This window comes from Lycium barbarum, chromosome 1, assembly GCF_019175385.1.
Source record: "Lycium barbarum isolate Lr01 chromosome 1, ASM1917538v2, whole genome shotgun sequence".
Lineage (NCBI taxonomy): Eukaryota > Viridiplantae > Streptophyta > Magnoliopsida > Solanales > Solanaceae > Lycium > Lycium barbarum.
This window is the reverse complement of record NC_083337.1, coordinates 30,496,281-30,520,877: the sequence shown is the minus strand read 5'-3', so window position 1 is coordinate 30,520,877 and position 24,597 is coordinate 30,496,281. Positions and strand designations below refer to the sequence as shown.

At 34.9% G+C, this 24,597-nt stretch overlaps 3 protein-coding genes across 3 annotated transcripts; 2 read left to right on the top strand and 1 right to left on the bottom strand.

Annotated features, from left to right (window-relative positions):
• Nucleotides 1-1,238: 1,238 nt before the first annotated feature.
• LOC132634023 (probably inactive leucine-rich repeat receptor-like protein kinase At5g06940) lies at nt 1,239-4,450 on the bottom strand. The gene is made up of 2 exons (XM_060350351.1): nt 1,927-4,450; nt 1,239-1,807 (listed from the first exon to the last, which is right to left on the bottom strand). Exons 1-2 carry the CDS (start codon nt 4,196-4,198, stop codon nt 1,428-1,430), a joined length of 2,652 nt encoding a protein of 883 aa, XP_060206334.1. The 5' UTR covers nt 4,199-4,450; the 3' UTR covers nt 1,239-1,427.
• A 14,853-nt stretch (nt 4,451-19,303) lies between these two features.
• On the top strand, nt 19,304-24,075 carry LOC132634010 (uncharacterized). Its single transcript, XM_060350343.1, has 4 exons — nt 19,304-19,836; nt 22,896-23,027; nt 23,109-23,343; nt 23,425-24,075. Exons 2-4 carry the CDS (start codon nt 22,932-22,934, stop codon nt 23,883-23,885), a joined length of 792 nt encoding a protein of 263 aa, XP_060206326.1. The 5' UTR covers nt 19,304-19,836; nt 22,896-22,931; the 3' UTR covers nt 23,886-24,075.
• On the top strand, nt 19,890-22,463 carry LOC132633998 (uncharacterized). The gene is made up of 3 exons (XM_060350336.1): nt 19,890-21,211; nt 21,313-21,635; nt 21,737-22,463. Exons 1-3 carry the CDS (start codon nt 21,205-21,207, stop codon nt 22,271-22,273), a joined length of 867 nt encoding a protein of 288 aa, XP_060206319.1. The 5' UTR covers nt 19,890-21,204; the 3' UTR covers nt 22,274-22,463.
• Nucleotides 24,076-24,597: the final 522 nt, after the last annotated feature.

The following is a 24,597-nucleotide window of genomic DNA, read 5'->3' as shown; positions in this document are numbered from 1 at the left end:
TCTTTTGTGTATAGTCATATATATGTATTTTTGGGCTTGATGGGGTCTTGTCCCGTCCTTATGTTTAGCACTCTAGTAGAGGCTCGTAGATACGCTGGTGGGTTAGTTGGTCTCACGAGATTGTTACTATATATATATATATATATATATATATATATATATATATATATATATATATATTATTTTGATAGCCGAGAGGCTTATGCATATAAAAGTATTTTTATGTTCACAAATGAAAAGATGTTTTTCTTATGTCCTAAGTATAAATTGACAAAAGAGCATTAAAAGAGTAAGATGAGTAGTAGCACGAGTGGTGCTTGGTGGCTAGCCCCGAGTACCCGTCGCGACCTCTAGCTGGGTCGTGACATTCAGACTCCTACAAGGACACTAAAGACGCATGAATGCTAGAATCCCAATTCAACTCAAACCTTAACTCTCATAATGGGCCTTACCACGTAGGGACTAAGTTCAGCCGACTTGTTGAAAACCTAAAGCTATATATATATATAAGTCCTGCCATGAAGAAGTTTTGCGCACTTACAAAGAGAGAAAAACAGAAATTGAGCAAACCCTGTCAAAACAGAAAGAGTTCTGATTACATAAGTTTGACCTAGATACTACGAAGAAGATTGAAGAACCTGTTTAATAGATTTTATGTTTTACAGTTCTTGAGTCTAGATTTGTGTATTAGGTTGTTTATCGATTTGTTTTTGTGTCCACTTTCTTAGAAGCATAAATCGTAGATACAGACAGTTAGTCAAATTCAACTTCAAGTTGGGATAACTTGAAGTGGGCTTACTAGTCTAGGGAGATTAGTGAGATAGGAATTAGAGTTTAGTTCCTAGATTATAGAGTTTGTAACTTGAATTTGCACAGGCTCACAGTTGTAGTGGAGTTTGGAAAAAATCCTACAAAGGTGTAGGTCATGGTTTTTTTCACCCTTGTGAGCCGGGTAATTTCCACGTAAAATTGTTGTGCCCTTTACTTTACTGTTCATTACTATTCTGCAAAATGCTACAGGCGAAAGTAGGGTACTACTCAGGATAGATATTAGGTCGTGCAACTTAACAGAGTTAAAGTTGTCAATAATGTTAAGACTTCCCGTTGATCTCTTAATCTTGAATAGACAATCTTTACGATTTGCTTCTTTGTTATTTTTTTCTTTTTTTGTTTTGGGGAAGGCACAATTACGTCGAGATTGATCATCAAAAGTTAATAACAAACTCAACCATCAAAACTAGAAGCGAGGTGGCGCTTGGGAATTATGCTTAAGATAATATACAGAAAAGGATAACATAAACAGGGTAAGAACCTCGTATTATGTTGATTACAACAAATGTATAGAGAAAACAAGAGCATTTTCAAGCACATCCTACAGGAGTTCAAAACAGGGATGTAGTATTGAAACAGAATACACAAAATCAACTTCAGAGGGGAAGTGAACTATCGGTGGAAGTGGATTGTTCATCGATATATGGTAGCTTGGATCTTGAATCCAGACACTGCAGTATCCTGACAACTTCGAACATTGAGGGACGTTTCTCTGGCATTACAGTGGTGCAATGCAGAGCAATCTCGAGAGCTCCAAGCATCTCATGTTGAGAAGCACTTGAAATTTTGGGATCAAGAACTTGAAGTGCTCCATTTGTAATGTTGATTTTCCTTCTTACCCACTTTACAACATCAAGAGATCCCTCACCAGCTGATTCTGCCTCCTCAGCTTGCCGGCCTGTTATAAGCTCTAGTAGGATTACACCAAAGCTGTATGTGTCCATTTGCTCACTAGCCCTTTTCGTGTACCCATATTCTGCAATAGCAAGATAACTCATCACATAAGTATGTCGTCCAAATATAAGTCATCACAAGTATTGCATGGATAACAAGAGAAAAGGATATTAGGTTGATAGTTGAACTATAATTGCGTACCTGGTGGCAAATAACAGGAAGATGCAGCATCTGAAGCCAAAGATAACTTAAAGGCAGCTTCTCCAACTATGCAGTCAAGAGCAAAATCTGTGATCTTTGGTTCATAATCAGCATCAAGAAGAATATTAGTTGATTTCAGGTTTCGATGAAGTAAATGAGGAAGGTAATCTTTATGAAGATATGCCAATCCTTGAGCTACTCCAATGGCAATGCGCAACCTAACTCTCCATGGTAATTGAATATCAATCAGATCCCCAAGGCTTCCTCTTGCTAGATATTCATATATCAAGAATATGGCATCATTAGAGTAACAAAATCCAAGAATTTTTGTGATGTTCTTATGCCTGATCTTTGCTAAAGTCTTTATCACAGTTTTCATACATTTTGAAGACTGAGTTCCAAAATTCATTAACTTCTTCACAGCTATCAGCTCCCCACTTGGTAAGTTCACAATATAAACTCTTCCAAATGTTCCCCCATTTCCTCTAGCATTCTTCTCAGTCATTGCCATCATCAGATCATTCTCACTAACTCTCAAAGGGTAGAAGAAAACTGATCTCCAACCATCCATTTCGGATCTTCGTTTCCTAGACCGCCTTATCATGTAAAATCCAACAGCAATAATCAAAATTGCAACAGCTAAAGTTACTGAAATTAAGGCAGATGCCAATTTTGAAAGATTAACACCCTTATGCATGTCCTTTTCTTCTAAGCAAGAATTGGATAATCCTGGACCACACAGTTCAGGATTCCCTTGCAAAAAAGAAGCAGGAAGGCCAGAAATCAATGAAGCTGGAACTCTACCGGATAGTCGATTGAAGGAGACATTAAACAAAGCAAGCTTCAAGTTTTGAAACTCTTCTGGGATTTGACCAGTGAGATTATTGTGGGAAAGATCAAGATATGTTAAAACAGGCAGTGCACCAAGGGATTTTGGTATTTCACCAATGAAGTTGTTATCAGCCAGTGATAATGAGACTAACTTTTTGCATTTCTTTAATTCAGGAACTGTGCCAGAAAGGTAATTATGTGACAGATTTATGATGCTCATTACAGGTGAATCACAGAAGTTTGAAGGAAGCTCACCATACAAACCATTCAGAGATGCAGAAAATCTGTACAAGCTTCTAATCAACCCAAGACTTTGTGGAATTTTACTAGTAAAGCTATTATTATCAATCTGAACTTGCTCCAACTGAGCAGCCTGTGATATGGAATCAGGAATTTCTCCTGAAAATCTATTGTTTTCAGCTCTGATGAGTTTGATTTTGGGCAATGACCATAACCATGAAGGGAAATTCCCAGAGAACAAGTTGTCCTGAACTTGAAACCTTTCAAGATTCATGCACTGGTTAATGGAGTCATTAGGTATTGAACCATTGAACAAATTAGTATGTAAACCAAGATCAACAAGACCTTTTGCACCACATATACCATTTGGAAATGCCCCAGAAAGCTTGTTTTGTGAAACATCAAAAGACACCAAGTTCGGTAGAGAAGAACCAACTTTAGGTAAACTACCAGTGATATTGTTTTGTGATAAATCCAAAATGACTAAACTCTTTAACCCCTCAAAGAAGTGTGGTATTTCACCATAAAAACCAGAGCTTTGCAACAGAAACTTTTGAAGCTTACTAAGTTTACCAATATCTCCAGGAATCTCACTTACCAAGAATGGATTTTGGGACAAATCAAGAACCACAAGCTCAGTGAAATTGCCAAGAACCATAGGAACACCACCTGAAAGCAAGTTGTTTCCCAAGTTGAGAACTTGAAGTTCTTTCAATGATCCTATGCCTTCTGGGATCCTTCCTTCAAGATGATTTCTACCAAAATCAAGAACTTTAAGTGAACCAAACTGAGAAATCTGGTCAGGAATAGTGCCCCAAATGAGATTGTTACTGAGATTCAGACTCTCCAAAGAATCACATTGTGAGAGATGTAGAGGTATAGGCTGGTTAAAGAGGTTATTTGCAAGGTTGAGATGAGCAAGATTTGGAAGTTGACAGATAGAAGGTGAGATTTCACCTGAAATATTCAAACTTAGGAGCTTAATAGAAGAGATGGAAGAAGGAGAAGATGTACAAGTGATACCAGTCCAGTTACAGTGGTGAATAGTTGTGGTATTAGACCAGCTTGAAAGAAGGTTTAAAGGGTCATTAATGGAGTCCTTAAATGTCAGAAGAATATCAGCTTCATCTATAGCACAACTTAGAAGAACCAATGAGAATGACAAAAAGAGAAAGATGAAAGATTTGCAGAGAGTGGCCATTGGAGAAGGACAAACAAACTGAGAGTTTTTTAGTTTAGTTTAGGTTATAGTGAAGTGAGGGAGTGGCCTGGGAAGGAGAGAAGTACAAAAAGTCACTACAAAGAAAATGTATTAAACAATGAATTTTTCATCTTATGCCAAATTCAATAAAGTAGAAATCTTTGAAGGGTATAGTCTATATATCTAAAAGCTGCTAAACAGAAAAAGTCAATGCAAATTATGTCATGAGAGAGTAGGGAAGATAATCAAGGACACCTTGTATTTTTGTGGCACAAAAAATGTACTAGAAATACTACATGAAAAGGCGTAGTAATTTTTTTAACAAAATGGAGAAATCACTTCTATCAATCAATGCATGTCCAGGTTTTGGGTTTTGGACATATTAGCTAGAATCTATCACGATTGTCACATACATCCAAATTTAAGTCACGAACTCACGATGCCAAAAATGTCTTTCTTTTTTCTCATTTAAGTACTAGTATTAGTACTAATTCTTTTTATGGTCACTGGAAACTAATACATTAAACTAAAAATTGACAATTATCACCGTATTAATTAATCTTGTGAATTGTTTATGATCTTCAAGTCTTAAAAGACATCAATGCACAAGATTAGGTAAGAGAGAATCCTAGGAAAAAGAAGTCAAAGTAAAAAAATTGACGTCCTTTCACCATACATCTTGCATAGCAGAGAACTACTGGGTATGGTGAAACCATGAAAGTTTAATTGCCTGGTTAATCCGCTAAAGCGTAGACTTGTAGGTTAAGTCTAAGATCTGCTTTCTATTAAATACAAGGTGTTAGGATATCTCATATAAAACCCTTAGGGAAAATACATTAACCCCCCAACGTATAATCAGATTAATTATGACGCACCCAACCTTTGCGGACGACCTGTTACCCCCCAGTCTTAATTTTTCAGTATTTTAGTGACCTTTTAGCGCTGATTTTTAGTGACCCCCAATTTTTTTACTTACGTGTTGTACACGCGCCTTTTAAATTTCCAAATTAGCATTATTTTTTAACTCCCTTTTCATTTCACCCCCTTAAACATAAACAAAATTCATTTCCACTCCCCTCTCTCTCTCTCTCTCATCGATTTCCACAGCATTTGCATTGTTTACCTTGATAATTTTCAACCGATCTTCCACCACATACATTAATTCGCGTAATACTTAGTGATTTCTAGGGTCGTTTTTGCATTCTCAAGTTTGGTGAAGTTTGTTTTGCTGAAGAAGGCTATCATTTGTGATTTTGCAGGTTTAGATTTTTTTCGTTTTGTGTATTTTGTAGTGTATTTCTCTACTGATATAGTTTGCTTGTTAGGGTTTTGACACATTTAATTATTTGCTTGCAGTCTAGGGTTTTGAATCGGGTGTTTGTTAATGTAGGGTTTTTTTAGTAGAATGAGGTAAATGAATGAGTAACTTTTGCTGCTGATTTTGTTAAAAATCATATGTTTCCCTTTGATGTTGCTTGTTGGTGAGAAGTTTTGTTGGTTTGTAATTTAAGGGTTTTGTTAAGTATTGTTGCTTTGTAACTTTCAGGTATGGCTGATTTTATTTATATTACGTTGAGATGGTTTTATGGTGGGGTATTTGATTTAAGTAGTGGTGTGCCAAGATATGAGGGTGGTAATTGTACAGAATTCTTAGATGTTGATGTTGATAGGTTGTCATATTTTGAGCTTAGGGACTACATAAAGGAATTAGGATATAGTCCAAGTTGTGGTTTTAAGGTGAAGCCCCCTAATAGTGACCTTCTTGTAGATGTACTTACTGACAAGGATATTTTTGACCTTTCCTTAAGTTTGAAAGATGGGGACATTGTGGAGATTTATGTCTGCCACATGGTAGATGAACCAGATGTGCCCCCATTGCCTTTGGAATATATTGTTCCCAACAACCAAACAAAAAGTGATGCTTTTAATAAAGTTGGTGAGGGTATCCAATGTGAACTAAATGTTTCTCAAAGCAACCCTAATGAGAACCCAGCCACTGAAAATACTCCACTTGAAACTGCAGCAACTACTACTTCACCCTCTCAATTTCCCACTAATTCTTCAACCCCACAAACAGAAGCTGCTGAAAATTCACCCAAACAAACTGAACCTGAAGATGGTGAAAATGCAAAGCAAGTAAGTAGTGACCATGTTGACTCTCAATTAACAGATTCTGATGTTGAATCAGATGTTGAATGTGATGTAGAATCAGACCATGTGGCAGTATTTGATGGTCCAGATGGTGATGATGGATCTGATGTACATGAGGAAATTAGAACATTTAGGGCTGAAAGGAGGGCTTATAAGAGAAGGACTAGAAGAGAGAAAAAGGGGCAACCTAACATTGATGATGTACCTTTAGGTGAAGTTGAACAAGACATAGGATTTGATGAAACAGAACCTGATGAAAGAGGTTTGGAAGGAAGGGTAGGTGGTGATGAACCCTTTTACTTTAGTTCTGATGCATATAGTTGTACATCTGATGAGAATGATGCTGAGGAGGGGGTAACCTTGAAACCTAGAAGGGAAAGTAAATACCTAAGGTTTGACCCTACATATAAGAAGGTAGTATGGCCGCTTGGTATGATTTTTCAGAGTGTTAATGAGTTTAGAGATGCTGTGACTAGATATTCACTTCAAAAGCATATTCAGTTAGATAAGTTTGTCAATGAGCCTTCAAGGGTGAGGGTCACATGTAAGGATGGTTGTCCTTGGTTAATTTATGCTAAACTGGACAATTCAACCAAAAATTTTCAAATCAAAATATACTATCCTAAACATAGATGTGTTCAGACCACAAGGAACTATATGTGCAATTCTAAGTACCTAGCCACCCACTACAAAGATAGAATTACTGAACAACCAAACATCAGAATTTGCAAACTCCAAGAGGCAATTAGGAAGGAACTTGGTGTACATCTTGGCAGGTCCACTGTTAGGAGAGCTAGATCTAAGGTTTTACTAGAGATCATGGGTGATCAAGAAAAAGAGTTTGGAAGAATACTTGATTACAAAGATGAAGTGTTGAAAACAAATCCAGGAAGTACTTGTGTGGTGAAAGTGTCTACTACAGAATTTGCTAAAGATGGTAGGCCTTGCTTCTTAGCTTTCTACATTTGTTTTGATGCCTTGAAAAGGTCATTTTTGAGTGGTTGTAGAAGATGCATTGGGTTAGATGGTTGTTTCTTAAAGGGTTGTAGCAAGGGTCAACTGCTAGTTGCTGTGGCTAAGGATGGCAACAACCAGATGTTGCCAATTGCTTGGGCTGTTGTGGAGTATGAGAACAAAACCACATGGACTTGGTTTTTGAAAATATTGATTGAAGACTTGAACTTAGGCGATGGAACTGGTTACACAGTCATTTCAGATATGCAGAAGGTACTAAACTGTTGATTTTATATTGTTTATGTTGTTACACTTTGCTGATTTTATATGCAAAAGGTACTAAACTGTTCCTTTTCAGGGGCTTCTTGCCACTATAAAAGAGCTCCTACCAGAAGCGGAGCAAAGGCAATGTGCTAGACACATCCTTGCAAATTGGTCAAAAGATTGGGAGGCCTTGAAAGGAGGCTGATTTTTTGGAAATGTGCTAGAAGCACATTTGAGGCAGATTTGAGGAGAAATTTGGAAAAATTAGAGCTGCTTGGTGGTGAGAAGATTGTTGAGGATTTACTCTACTACAAGGAACACACTTTTTGTAAGGTAAACTTTAATACTGAAACTAAGTGTGACATCATTGACAATAATATGGCTGAGAGCTTTAATGCTTGGATCTTGCCTGCAAGACACAAGACCATCATAACCATGCTAGAAGAGATTAGGATGAAGGTAATGAATAGGATAAGCGTGATGAGGTCTTTTGCAAACTCTTGGGTCACAAGAATATCTCCAATGGCATTAAGGACATTAGAAGAAAACATGGGGAAGTCAATGAATTGTAATATTGTGTTTAATGGTGAGCATGGGTTTGAGATTCATGATGGTCCATATCAGCACACTGTTGATATTGTCAATGAGAAATGTAGTTGTAGGTCATGGCAGCTCAAAGGAATACCATGTCCACATTCCATTTGTGCCATGTTGTACAAGAAGTATGAACCTATTGAATATGTCCATGAATACTATAGCAAGAAAAACTAGTTCAAAACCTATTGTCACTACATTCAACCAATGACAAATATGGCAATGTGGCCTAGGTCTGCTAATCCTACTATTGCACCACCAATCATCAGAAAAATGCCAGGCAGGCCCTCAAAAGAAAGAAGGAAAGAGGCCAGTGAAGCAAAGAAATCTGGAAAAATGCCAAGAACAGGCATGCTGATGACTTGCAACCAATGTGGAGGTAAAAACCACAATAAAAGAGGCTGTCAGAGGGTATGTCCTTCCTACAATTTTCTTGACTTTGCACTGCACTATTGAATTTTTATGACTTTGCATTTTACTTGTAGAGGGGAACATGGGCTGCTTTTGCTGCTTCTCAAGCCAGTACTGCTTCTCAAACATTTGATGTTTCTCAAACATTTGCTGCTTTTCAAGCCAGTACTGCCTCTCAAACTAATGATGCCTCTCAAACCTTTGCTGCTTCTCAGACCAATGCTGCTTCTCAAACAACTGCTGCTTCAAACAATGTCCCAAGGCCAAGGGGGAGACCAAGAAAAGCACTTGTGGTACCTGAAACTCCTCCAAGACCAAGGGGTAGGCTAAGAAAAGATCCTAATGTGCCTAGTGCTCCTCCAAGACCAAGGGGAAGGCCAAGAAAAGAACCTGCAGTTGCTACTCCAAATCCTAGAGGAAGGCCAATAAAAGAACCTGCAATTGCTACTCTAAAGCCTAAAGGAAGGCCAAGAAAGGTAACAGAGGCTATTGCTAGTCCTGCCCCTGCTGTTCTCAAAAGAGTTGATTCTGAGGGTCCCCCTTCTTACCCAAATAAAAGATCTAAAACAGTTGGTATGGGAGTCTTTGTTACTGAAAGTGGTTATACATCCCTGAATGTAAATTTAATATTTTCTTTACAATGGCATTGGTATGTGAAGTTGTGAAGTGACTAATTTTCAAATTTGTTTATTGCAGCATGGCATGCCTACTAGCAGAGTGCTGAATTTTGGTGGTAAACATCAAGCAAGTCAGCCTATAAGATCTGCTGAAGTCACAGGAGACTTTGGTCACAAGGCACAGCAAGGGATGAGGTACAAAGTCAAACCATGCTACTCAAGAAGCATGCTTGATGAGATTAGAAAGGACAAACTCAACAAGGTCACTAGCAGCAAAGGAAAGAGGCCATGGAAATGATGACCATTATTTAGATTACTAGAATTAAGTTGTTTTGGGATATTAAAAACTTTGTATGAATTCGGCAGTTTGGAAGACTTGAATTAGCAGTTACAATGACTTAATGTTTTCTGCTTAATTAAGTGTTAGAATGACTTATTAATCATACTTGTTTGTGTCCGTTGTTTGTGCTCTGTTAGCTGTGGTACTGTGATTTGGGCAGTGTGTACATTGAGCAGTAAAGTTAAATGTGTGGTGTGTGTACTGTGTCGTGTGTGTACATATAAATGTGGGCAGATTTCTGTGGCAGCTTGAATTCAGGTATATTGACTGAAATGAATTCAGTCAGTCTACATTGGACGATTCAATTCAATCTAATTGAATTCATGTACATTGACTGGTAGTTGGGAAGGATAATGAGAATTGTAACCATTTAATATCATCAGCCTATAAATAGCCTATTAAGCTGTCCATTTCAACTCATCCCTACACCATTCCTTCTCATTCAAACAACAAATTTCATAGCAAAATGCCTCTAGGTAAAGATGAACTGACTTACTTCGAGAAGCCACTAACCAAATCATACATTGACAACGATGACTTTGTAAGTATTATTTTGCAAACTTATTTCAATTGATGTATTTACTTATTCATAATGCCTCATGTATTTTGTGCAGATCCTACCTTCTAACATACAAGATTTTCTTCCAAACACAACTACACAAGCTGTTGTTTTCTACGAGCAGCGTGAATACAATATGATGTATAAGGTTGGCGCGCATACCCGCCTCTGCCAAGGGTGGAAGGATTTCATTGATGCAAACCTTCTAAGGGAGGGACACATCTTATGCTTTAATGGTTGTGAACATAATGAGAAAGTAACCTTCTTTGTTAATATCAAGAGGGAAGTTATCGAAATAGATTAGGTTTCTCCCTATTATGTAAAGTTTATGAATTATCATCAATGAAATCTATATCTATGAACTTTATCTTTATCTATGGTTTTTCTTCTCAAGTTGAATGAAGACAACTTTTTAATTGAACATCCATGATAAGAAACTTCTTCAACTTACATACATAAAGTGAATAACAATCACTTAAACATCCTTCAACATACAAACATGTAATCCTACTATAGCAATCGACATTGGTAATGCTTGTTCAAAAACACCCAATAAACCAAATAACAACACCAAAGAAACACAAAAACAAAAACTTGTTAATAGTAATGCATCTACCCCTCTTCTCTTGTTCAAGCTTCATCACTTTCATCTCTTCTTCAAGCTTTGACACTTTCATCTCTTCTTCAACCTTTAACACTTTCATCTCTTCATTTGTAGTGATATTCTCATTACCGATGGCCATTTCACTATTGTCATTACCAATATCTCCATCAATGCAAGAAGACTCTCCTTCTTCCATTTCATTTGTCAAACCAACTTCTTCCGCCATTTTCTTCTTCAATTCCACTGTTTGCTCTTCCATTTTCTTCTTCAATTCCACTGCTTGCTCTTCCATTTTCTTAATCAATTTGTGAATAACAAACTTAGACCTTTCATCAATAGGATCATCCCTCCATTCAAAGAACTTACATTTCTTAGCCTATAAAATAAATTCAACTCATGTTAGGCACACTGTAATGTGTGGCAGAAATAAGGCACGCAACATAAAAAAAATATATTTATAATCGTACCCTATAGAATGGGCATGTCCAAAATCTTCTTCCGGGATTATTGGGAGACCAAGAAATCTGCATTTTTAATAATACTCTGTGCTGGCATCGCACTTGATGCTTCATCTTTGGATCGTCATTTTGAGTATAAAGATTGTTCAACTTCGATTTGAACTCTTTCATTAAGAACCCTAGAAAAAAAAAATTAAGTGAAAGATATAACATATAAATAAAAGATGAGAATAATAATGAGTTTGGAGAAAATAATACTTACCACTAGAATGCATGGCACAGATTTCAAATTTTTTTTTTCTTCAAGCTTTGGCAAAAATGGAGTCAAGATTAGAAAATGAAGAAGAAGGAAGAGAAAAGAAAGGGGGAGGGGGTGGGGCAGGTTTTTTCTCGTTATATTTTATACACATGGCAAAAAATAACAAGTCAAATGCCCCCTCACGCGCTGCTTGGTCGTGTAGTCACGCACAGTGCCAGATCAGCGCTAAAAGGTCTCTAAAATACTGAAAAATTAAGACTGGGGGTATAGGTCGCCCGCAAAGGTTGGGTGTGTCATAATTAATCTGGCTATACGTTTGGGGGGGGGGGGGGGAGGTTTAATGTATTTTTCCAAACCTCTTATCTCAATTTGAATAAGTTGTTCTAAACCGAGCTAGAGAAGAGACTGTAGTCTCATTGCACAAAATTTGGCCAAAGCATACCCATCACAACTGGAAAAGAAAAGGGGGGAAAATGCTGAAATTTTAACGGGAAGTGATGGGGAAATATCTACTTTTACTTTCTTTTGTGTCGTGCACTCATGAGCAATGAGTAACACACCCTAATTAACAGCCAATTCTAGTTTACTAATGTCATGACTTCTTTACAATTATAAAAACACATCACTAAAAGTAATATGAGAAAATAAAGTTTAAAAAAAAAAATATAAGAAAGTGTCCTTTTTCTTGAAACGGATAACAACAGGAGTGCCAATTGAAATGAAAAGAGTAAAAAGAAAATGAAAGGAAAAAAAGAGTTAATAATAAAAATACACCTAATTTATCATTCTTTTCCGCAAATTTCATATTTCAACTATCAATTGTTTAATTTATCCACTTAAACTATCACTATTAAAACACACCTCGATCCTGAGTTGCCAAATCAAGATGAGATGGGACGACTGTTCACTACTATAAACAAAGGTTTTTCCCATTAACATTCAGTGGGAAATTTGTGCTAAAAAATATGATGTTGCCAGCTCATTCCCACCGAAGTGAGCTCACTGGGAAAACGCATGGTGAAAAACAGGTTACATTGAAACGGTGAGAAACTTCCTAATTTTTTCGTGTGAATACCCTACTATTTAAGTTTTTCCCCCTGACATCCTACTATTTAAGTTTTTCCCACCGACATTCAGTGGAAGATAGCCACTAAACATTTTTCAGTGGGAAATCAGTGAAAAAATAAAGGTTTTTTAGTAGTTGTTCAGAGGCCGCAACGGGACTACCATAGAAAAGCCCTCCCTTGCTAGCTAACCTAGAAAGAGATTTTCGGATACCAGTAGTCTCTACATGAATCTCTTCCCGGTCGGCCAGGGTCAAATATTTATTCCCAATCCACAACATACGCGAGGCCAACTCTGCATAGAGATATATTTTTATAGTGATAGTTTAGGCAGATAAATTAAACAATGGAAAAGGGTCAAATATACCTCTATATTATCAGAAAAGGGTTAATTATACCCCTCGTTATACTTTGAGTTCAAATATACCCCTGTCGTTACACTTTCGGTCCAAATATACCCCTCTCATTATACTTTGGCACAAATATGCCCTTAATTTTAACGGATGGACACGTGTCAAGCTCGAAATCAAATGAGCCACCCCCAATTTTAAATACCCAATTTATTTAGAAAACCACCCGTTTAACCCGACCTGACCCGTTTTATTTTTCATCTTCTTCTCTTTTGTGAACTAAACTATGAAATGTGCTTATTTAGCTAGTGGATAAACTTCAATTTTATATTCTGTTTGATTATCTGTATAAGCTTCAAGATTGAAAACATTCTTATAGCCTGTTTGGCCAAGCTTATAAAAACAGTTTATTTTAAGAAGTACTTTTTCCACAAGTATTTTTCAAAAAAGTACTTTTGGCTAAAAGCAGTTTATGCTTGGCCAATTAATTTAAAAAGTGCTTTTGAGCAGCAATTAGTGTTTGGTCAAGCTTTTGAAAAGTGTTTCTAAGTGTATTTTTCTCAAAAGTATTTTTTAAAAAAGTGCTTTTGGACAAAAACTATTTTTTTTTGCTTCTGAAAAACTGTTTTTGCTATTCTCTAAAAACACTTATTTTCTCCCAAAGCTTAGCCAAACAGCTCACTTTTTTGAAAATAAGCACTTATTGAAAAAATAAGTACTTTTGGGAAAAAAATAAATTTGGCCAAACATGCTATAGTGTCTGATTGGGATTTTAATTGTCTTCATCTTCTTCTTGTGTTTTTTCTAGATTGTTGTTTAACTTTATCTTGATTAATTGGATTTGTGGATACATGATAGATGCAAACACTACAGGAGAAGATGCAAAATCAGAACCTTGCTGCAATGAGGTCTCTTTTCTGGTGTATCCTTGGAGACAAATTAAAGTAACAAAAGTCGCCGGATATGCCCTTTGCTCTGGCTACAAAAGAGAAGAAGATGAGAAAGAAAACAGGTCGGGTCAGTTAAACGGCTAGTTTTCTAAATAAATCGGGTATTTAAAATTGGGGGCGGCTCATTCGATTATAAGCTTGACACGTGTTCATCCGTTAAAATTAAGGGCATATTTGTGTCAAAGTATAATGAGGGAGTATATTTGGACCGAAAGTATAACGGCAGAGGTATATTTGAACCCAAAGTATAACGAAGGGTATATTTAACCCTTTTCTAACAGTACAGGAGTATATTTGACCCTTTTCCGTTTAAACAATGGATAGTTGAGGAAAAGTGGCAAACAGGTAATAGTTAGAAGTGTATTCTGACTATTAACTCAACAAAAAGAACAGTGAGTGTGTGTTGAGGTGTGTTGAGGGGGGTGGGGCGGGGGTAAGCTGAACAGAGCAGACAAAAAGGATAGGGGCAGCCCGTGAGCAGGTTATGAAGATGACAAAAGAGACTGAGGAGTAACAGTACTGCCCGGTCCTCACGTGCTTACGACATGGTTCTTCTCCACGACCTTCTGACTGTTATAAATCGCATATGCCCCCTTGTCCTTTTCAAAGGAATTTCACTTTTATTTCACTAATCTTTTTTTAAAAAAAAAAAACTTTAATTTATACACAAGTGTGGGTAAAAAATGGATTTCTGGATTTATAAGAGCGTCTAGTTAGTTAAGATAACATAATAAACAAATATAGTTAAAAATCTTTTATTTACGAATTGATATATTTTTCAATGATTTGCTCATATTTAATGCAAACACTTTAAGTAATTTATTGTGTTACAATTAAGATCCATAATTTATAAAATCATAACATTAAATAATCTATTTAATTATGACACGTCAAATAAAATTGCCACAAATTTACTATTTTACGGTATAGTTAGAGAATTCTATGTTACTTGAGACGATTAGGGATCTGGTAGTTGGTTCTAAAATAAAGGAACCTGCAAATGACTCTTTAACTTGGGTTAGAAAGCTTTTTAATGGTGTTATTATTTTAATGTTACGGGTCAAATTTCGGACTAGGGTATTTATTTGAGTGGTGAAGCTTTTTTATAGTGTAAAATAATTATTTTAAATGGAATAGGAGGTGAAAGCTTCACCGGTTTTTTGGGTGAAAATTATATCCTAGAGTATTTACTGAAAGTTGAGTAGGTCTGTGGTTATTTTTCTGTAATTAACGCTCTGTTTAATTAACCATTATTATGAAGTTGCAATTTACTTTGATTCTCTCTTGTTTTTTAGAAATTTAGAATCCAAAAATTGTTTATGTGGGACAAAGAGATTTGTATGATAAAATATTTTCCTAGATTTTTGTATCCTAGACTAAACCCGTCAACCAGTCCGGTTTTACCGGTTCAAACCGGTAACCGGAACCGGTTAACCGTTTATTTTATACCGGTCCGGTTTTAATTTTTTTTGAAATCGGAACCGGTTAAACCGGTGAAATTTAAAAAAAAAAAAAAATAGTTTGTAGCCGTTGCAGGCTTGGGCCCCAAATTGGACCGTTGGGCAACGGTCCCCAACTCATTCCCCCCCCCCCCCCCCCCCCCCCCCCCCCGCCCAAAAAAAAACCCCCCAAATTTTTTTTTAGCACTTTAACCCATCCCCCACCCCTATATAAACGCCTCTCCATTTTCATTTTAATCCACACCAATTCACTCTTCTCTTTCTCTCAAATCTCAATCTCTCAATTATAGTTACTTTGCAACAATTAGCCACTTTAAATTTCTCTCAAATAAATATTATAAAGTCTTATTATAGCTTCAATTATTAATTTTGCAATTATAATACTGTTGGTGGAGTTGGTGATTTTGCAACAATCCGAAGTATCTTTGGTGGATTTGCAATTCTAGCCGCCTTCACTTTGTTGGAAATTAGTCCGGCAATTTGGCACCTTCGTTCCAACTCTATCTTTATTTTTCGCAATTTAATTCTAGCAATTTAATTTGTTGCAATTCATTTTCTTGTGATTTATTTGAGTGTGATTTAAATTAATTATATTTAATAATGGCGAAGAGATTTAGACGTGGTGCCGGTAGTAGTGGTATTGTTAGGCATGAGCTTAATGAGGAAACTTTCGTGGAAGAAACACCTAATTTAGGTATTGATATTGGTGGAAATAATCCACTTTTAGGTCATGAGGCAATGCAACAACATTATACCGACACTTTTAATGAAATTGATGATGATGATGATGAAACACAACCCCCGAAAATCCCATAGGAGATACATGTCCTGCACAATCACATACACAAGACAAACCGCCTAGAGCTCGTAAGTCAACCGCTAAAATTTGGAAATTTATGACTAAGGATAGGAAAAGCCAAACAGCTAAATGCACCCTATGTGGACAAGTATTTACTTTTAAGCAAGAAACTAGTAAGGATGGTGGAACGGGTACACTAAATGCTCATATGAGAAAGAAACATATGGATGTTTGGGGAGAGCAAACGGGTTCAAATGTGGGGGGTATTCAAATGACGATAGACCCACGAACCGGTAAAAAATTTAAGTATGACAAGAAAAAAGAGCGTGTAGAAATAGCTAAAATGGTAGCTTATGATTGTTTACCATTTTCCTTTCCTTCGAGTTTGGGGTTTGTTACTTACATTCAACGTTGTTATAATCCGTTATTTGAGGGTATTCCTAGAAGTACTTGTAGAGCGGATGTTATAGATTTGTATAAAAAATATAGATTTTATTTGCGCCATGTATTTAATTCTTTAAATTGTAATGTTTGTCTTACCGCTAATTTAGGTCTTAGTCTTAACAAGTTAGATTTTTTTGCTATTACATGTCATTGGGTTGATGACAATTGGGTTATGCAAAAAAGAATTATAGCTTTTTCATATGATGAAGGAAAAGGTCGTCGCGATGAAATTTTTTTAGCGGATTCAATGTCTACTATTATGAGATTTTTTAACATTTAGCGGATTCAATATTGCTTTAGATAATGCTTCTAATTATACAAAGGCGATTGGTCTTTTAAAAAGAGAACTAAACCCTCCACTAAGAAATATTTTTCATGTAAGATGTAGTTGTCACATTTTAAACTTAATTGTTAAAAATGGTCTTGTGCATTTTGACGATTCTATTCAAAAACTTAGAGATGCGGTTGCGTTTCTTTTTTGTAATGCTAATAGGGGTAGAATTAGAGATTTTAAGAATGCTTGTGAAAAATAACCTTAGACCTAGAAAAATTCAAGTAGAAATTGAGACTAGGTGGAACTACACTTACATTATGCTACAACAAGCATATGAGTATAGGATTCCCATACAACAAGTTCACAACAAATATAATATTAATAGTGATGATTGGTTAAATTTTACGGATTGGGAAGATGTTCAGGAATGTGTTGAACTCTTAGAAATTTTTTATAATGCAACTCTTGCTTTTTCTAAACAATTCTATCCCACGGTAACCGGAATTTTAGCCTACTTAGCGGAAATAGCTAGAGTTTTATAAGAGTATAAATATAAACTCAGTTATCAAGCGACTATTTTTGATATGACAACAAAATTTAAGAAGTATTTTTTTCCCATCCCAACTTTATTTATATTGGGTTCTCTTTTAAATCCTTATTTAAAAGTGTCTTATACTAAAACATTGGTTGGTCAAATTTATACATTTTTAGAAATTGAAGAGGGAGTTCAACCATCTTTAGCTGAAGCCGAAACCGCTATTGATGACGAGTTTAGAAATTCTTTTACTCATTATTCTAATTTGGAAGAACATGCTACACCCGTTGCTCCACACCCTACTACTTCTCAAAGTAGCAAAAAGGGCTTGTCGGGTTTAAAAGTTTTACATTCACATCCAACTCCTTCTTGTAATGCAAACTTTGATGAATATCACTTTTATTTGATGCAACCAAATGTGGATATCAAGGAATTAGATGAGTTGGACGTCTTAGCATGGTGGAAGAAATACAAGGCAAGTCATCTGATACTCTCAAGAATGGCTCGAGATATCCTTACGGTTCAAGTATCAACCGTAGCTTCGGAGAGTGCATTTAGCCAGGGAAGACAACAAATTGGAGACCATAGACACTCATTATCTGGCTTTAGCTTGCAAGTACTAGTGTGCATTCGCAATTGGATTAGATCGGAGTGACACAACCAAAACTTAGAAGCGGAGGAAGGCGAAGAGGAAGAAATTGAAGATTTGATAGCAAGTGGACCGGACCAATGGAAGACTTTGAAGATATCTCCATGGCCGAATATGATATTGGGGAAATTAACCAAATGATTGAGAATTGGTATTTTATTATTATACTATTTCTTTGCAACTCATGTATTATTTGCAAGTTAAAAAAAACTACAACTTGTAAATAAATGTTATCCAAGAATGAATAAAATATATGGCTCATTGAGCTTTCTTCTATTTACTTGTGTTCATATTTTTACTTATATTAAATTAGAAATCTACCTAAAATATACTAAGAATATACTTACAATATACATCTATTTAAATTAAAAACTAGAAAGTTATATACTTGAAAAATAACTAAAATATACTAAGAATATACTTATAATATATAGTATACATATAACTTAAACATATATATAACTTAAACATACATACATACATATATATATATATATATATATATATATATATATATATATATGTATGTAAGTTATATAACCTAAGTATATTGATATATATAAGTATATTCTTACTATATTTTAGGTATATGTAGTACAACTTAAGCATATAACTTACATACATATATATATATATAAGTTATATAACCTAAGTATATTGATATATATAAGTATATTCTTACTATGTTTTAGGTATATGTAGTATAACTTAAGCATATAACTTAATATATATATATATATATATATATATATATATATATATATACACACGTATATGCTGTATTGCTGACTTGCTGTTAGCCTGTTAATCAGTAAATATATAAACTTTACTTATAAACTTATATAACATATGTAAATATACCTACAATATACTAATAAATACTATAATATATATATACTATACAAAAAAAAAAAAAAAGAGGTTTTGGACGTTTTGAATCGGAACGGTTCTGGTTTCGGGTTTTTAACCGGTAAACTGGAACCGGTTAAACCGGAACCGGTGGCAGGTTCCGGTTTTTAGACTGGAAACCGGCCTGTTTTATAACCGGTTACCGGTCCGGTTCCGGTCAAACCGGTTGACACCCTTATCCTAGACCTAGAGTAATATTGTGGTCAAGAATCTTTCCAGTTTACACAGTGTGTCCCAAAAGAAAAAAGGTCACCCGCTTTAAGCGCTGAGAGTCCTGTACACTTACGCTAAATTGCTAATTCCCTTTCTCAATGTGGTCCTCTTTTTCATTTATTTTCTTCTTATGCTTTCGAATTGTTTCCTCTTGTTAAAACAATAGCGTATACCTAATTATCATAACTCATGAGCTTATAAAACTAAAACCAATAGCAAATTAGCATGGTCGGTCTGCACAGGAAAAACCCATTATATAATGATGTTTGACTAGATATATTTTCTAATGATATCAAAATATATTAAATGAAACAACTTTAACTACGTCGCATTATTTTATGAGAGCATTAGTAATGGTAAAATTAGATTTGTCAAAGTTAAAAATATCCAAATATAAAGGTGTCAACTTTTTTTTTTTTTTTTGGGGGAAAACAAAGAGAGTAAGGCCCCATTTGTTTGCACTTAATGGAGGTCTGAATCTGAATGGTTCAGATTTCAGCCCATTAAGTGCATTTTTTTTTTAAAATAGTCTCTTAATACATCTGAAAACATCTGACTCGGTCAAATTTCAAAAAGAATCTTAATGGGATTCAGACTCTCAAAAATGCTAAATTTATTTGCTTAAAAAGCTCACACGTCTGTTTTTTTTTTCTCTTTATAATTTACGCTTCTCTCTCTCTCCTTATAATTTACTCTTCTCTCTTTATCCCCAAGCATCAACGATGCTCTTTCTCCCTCTTTATCAGTAAGCTATTCATCAAATTCTTTCTTCTTGAACAGGTAAGATGTTGGATTTTTTACAAGTATTCACCTATCTAACAAACATTAGTTCGTTAATTAATACATGAATGGAGTGTTCTTTTTCCTCTCTTAAGTTTTGAATTCAATTGGTTTGCTATTGTTTTTCCTATCCTCATAAGCCAATTGCTAATTTTTGTGTTAGAGTTGTGCATTATTTAGTTTCAACCAAGAAAATCTATATTATCTATTTTTTTTTTCAAGATTATTATCTGTACACATTTTGGATGATGTACATGTTCTTCCTGGTGCTATTGGATCTTGTGTAGTGTTAGCTGCGTTCAAATTGGGAAACAAGTCCATGGGTATGGTTTAACAACTGGGTTAGCGTTAGATTTGTGTGTTGAAGCTTCTTTAGTTCATATGTATGTGAAAGGTAATAAGTTGGGATGTGCATGTAAGGTGTTTGATAAAATGCTTGAACTAGATGTGATTTCTTGGAGTGCTTTGGTTTCTATCACCTAGCGAAAAACCAAATTCTAACTGAGAAAGAAAACTTATCTTATCTATATGTGTCCATATATGGTATCCTGTTCATCTTCCTTTATATCTATTCAATGTTTTGGTTTCTTTTAAACTTTCTTAGAATTGTTCTTCAACTTCGTATACCGGCCATTTTATGTTTTGGTGGTCTTTTCAACTACTATCTCTAAGCTTTTGAAATCCTATAATTGCCAAACTATTAACCATGGCAGATTCATTGATGTTCTCTTTTGGGAGTACATTCTCCATGCGTCTCTTCCTCCTCTGTTCACTATTTTTTTTTTGGTTATATAAATAATGACAGCTAAACTAGACCGAATACATGGTTAGATGTTACAACTTACCATTTTACACTTTTTAATAAACTTTAGTTGTTGGTCCTTTTAGCTTCAGTGGTTAAACACATTCATTCACAACCTTCCAATATACAGTTTGTCTATCTATAAATTGGACTAGAAAATTTCAGTCCACTAGTTTTGTGTTTCATCCTCTTGTCTAGTTTCTTAGCCTAGTCTGTATGTTGGATCCCTACTGTTATATATACATTTAAGAGAAAGTAGGTGCATGGTAGCCTAGTAGGTGATAGTTCTTTAAATAATAAGTTTCATATACATGTTTCTGAACTCAAATAGGTTGAGCTGAATTACATTTAACTGAAAGCACTGTTTAATGTATGTAGATCCTACTTGAATGACCAGGTAGAAGAGATGCCTTGCTTCATCTTGTGCAAACTGGTTTTCTAAATAGAATTAAGGCAGCAACTCAAGGATTCAACCCTACTAACTATGACCTTTCTGGTTACATTAGTGGAGCATCATTAGATGATGACTTAAAGAAGTACTTGAAGGATAACTTTCAGAAGTTCCTATGAGGGGTATATCACATTCCAGAAAAAGAAAATTGCTTGTGCATTTTCACTATGACCTTTCTTTTAGTATAATATGCTATGATGATGATTAGAATTTTATATTTCAGTTATGGAACAAGCCAGTGAAAATTCAAGATTGACTTGGAGATTGGAGGTAGTAAAAACATTTTTAGAAACTTGTATTCAAGAAGTGTCATTGAATGGGAGACAAGGAAGTATTTTGAAGCCAGATTCATGGAACAAGGTTAAGGTTGTTCTGCAAACTTCTCATGACTTTATAGTCACACAAAAGAAGATGAAGAACCATTATGATTATCTAAAAGAAAAACATCAAGCTTGGTTGCCAATAAGTAAAAAGACTGGTAATATTTATGATCCAGCAACCAATACCATTCGAATGTCTAACGAGGAGTGGGATGAGTACATAAAGGTTAGTTCATTATCTAGTAACTTTTTTTTTCTCTTTTTTGCGTTAAGGAGAAACGGTTTGAAGTGTATATTGAAAGTATGATTTCTTATATTTGGATATAGGCTCATCCAAAAGCCAAGACATTGAGGAGTGCACCTCTACCCTTTCCGGAACTTTGTACAACATTATTTGAGGGTTCTACTACAACATGCATTCATGGTTGGAGTCCAAGTTGTACAACTCCGCGGCCCGGTGCCTCTTCTGTAGCTACTAATATAGACATAGATTCACTTGATGACATTGAGAATCTACTTGGTGACAAAAATGATGGAGCTTCTAAAGATTTTCCATCTCAATCTTCAATTCCAACTGAAAAAAAGAATTTGGGAAAGAAAAGAAAAAACACATCGTCCCGATTAGAAATTGATGAGAAGATGAGTGTTGCATTGGAGTTACTGATTAACAAAAACAACGGGCCTGATGTTGAAGAATGTATAGAAAAACTAGACAAGCTTGGATGGGAAGATCCATTGTACTCTGCAGCTCTTAGTATATTTTGTGAAGGCGATAGCTACACAAAAACATGGATGAAACTGAGAGAGGTCGACAAATTAGAGAATTATGTCAGAACCATGGGGAAAAAATTGGGAATTCTTTAATTTTTCTAATTAGCTAGTATCTATGTTAGATGAAGATTTTATGGAATCTAGTCTTTATTTTTTTTGTTTTTTAATTATAACTTCTGGAACTTTGTGATAATATATTATGCTTATGGAACATATTTTATTGGTGAAAAATGCTACTTGTATGTCTTGTTATGCTTGATGAGTATAGAATAATTTTTTATAACTATTTTATACTTTTTTATCTTGATGAAATACATAGGTAGTTGTGCTTACGATTGTGTATTGTATTTTTTTTTCTTGGTAAAACAGATTCAACATGGATATCGATGATCAAATATTATGGTTGATGAGCTTGTATTGGCAGAGAAATCGTTATAGACTCAAGTATGATAGAAGAATTAGAGATTTAACATCATCTTTATCTGGTCAAAAGTATACATTAGAACTATTATCTGGCTCTAATCGACAATGTATAGAATTGATGCGCATGTCACGTGATGCATATGTTCGGCTATGTCAACATTTTAGACATAATGGATGGCTCATAGATAGCAAACATATATCTGTCGAAGAGAAGATAGCAATATTCTTAACTATTATAGGACATAACGAGCGTTACGTCGTAATCAAGAGAAAATTTCAACATTCTTTGCAGACAATTCACAAGTATTTTCACGAGGTTCTTGAGGCAATGATGAATTTTGCAAAAGAGATGATAGCACCTACAACATTTAATTCGAATATGAATATTCCTGGTGCTCATAACAGGTTACGAAGAATTTTTAAGGTATTATTTGTTAAACGATCATTAAAGAATTTCACAAGTTTTTTTTTTTCATTTTGTTGACATATATTTATATATTGGCAGGGAGCAATAGGTACACTAGACGGGACATTAGTACATGCTGTTGTTCCCGCTAATCAACAAATTGTTTATAGAGGAAGGGGAAAAGGTAAATGCTATCAGAATGTTCTGGCAATATGTGACTTCGATATGGTCTTCACTTATGTTTATGCTGGATGGGAAGGGGTAGCACATGATGCACGCGTTCTAACCGAGATTGCATCTAATCCAGATAATGGCTTTCCATTTCCTCCACCAAGTAAGTCATACAACTTAAACAATTGAAATGCTTATTTAGCTTTTCAATATGATCGCCTAACTTATTTTATTTTAATGTCAGATAAATACTATCTATGTGATGCGGCATATCCTAATACTCGAGGATTTCTAGCACCGTATCGTAATATTCGATATTGGTTAGGAGATTATCATCGTAGGCGTGCCATAATGAAGGAGGAAAAGTTTAATCATGCTCATGCACAGCTTAGAAACGTTATCGAACGTTCCTATGGAGTACTGAAAGCAAGATTTCCTATATTGGACAAGATGGCTCCATATCCTATTAATATCCAAAGAGATGTTGTTATTGCATGTTTTGCCGTTAATAATTTTATCAGGAAGGAGCGCATCAATGATGACTTGTTTAATCATTTTGATACGCCTCAAGTGATATTTGATGAAGAAGGACAACAAGAAGAAGCATTAGATGAAACAAATGGACCTAGTTGGACAGTTGAAGATTCTCAGATAATGACCGATATGAGGGAGCAACTTGCACTCCAACTAATGCAAAGAAGATGAAATACTTGAGAGTTCTATATTTTAGTTATTTGAATTTTTTTTCCAGTGTTGGAGTGTTACAATTTGATGATTGTTAGTTAATTATTCAAATACTCTAATATTTATGTGTCTAAATCATAACTGTATTTGAGATATTGTTTTACTTTGTTGGATAGGTTTGATTTATAGATTAATTTATGTTAAATTTAAATTTTTTTATTGCATTTTATAAACAATTTATTTGTAAGGATATATCATTTTTTGAATAATTCAGATAGTTCAATAATTGTATCAAACATAAAATATTCATTTATATCTTTAAATACTTTAATTTATCTCTCAAGTAGTTTTTTTTTTTTGCTTATCTTAATATTTGTTTGATATAATTTTTAATTTGAATTATATATTTATTATGCTTAAATATTGATATATTATACAGATTCAGATGATGAAAAACAAACAGTCTTAATCATTCAGTGTTCAGATCTACATACCACATCTTAATATTCAGATGTGTATTCAGATTCAGACGTCTTAATTAAAAAAAAAAAAAAAACAAATGCAGCCTAAGAGTTATATAAAACACGGAAAAGGGCCAAAATTTCTCATATACATGTCTAGGGACACTTTTTTCTCCGTTAATAGCTAGGGTGACCCCTGTCCTCACCGTTAAAAAGTGGCACACGTTTGACCTTATATATTTTTGAGACGGAAAAGGGCCAAATATACCCCT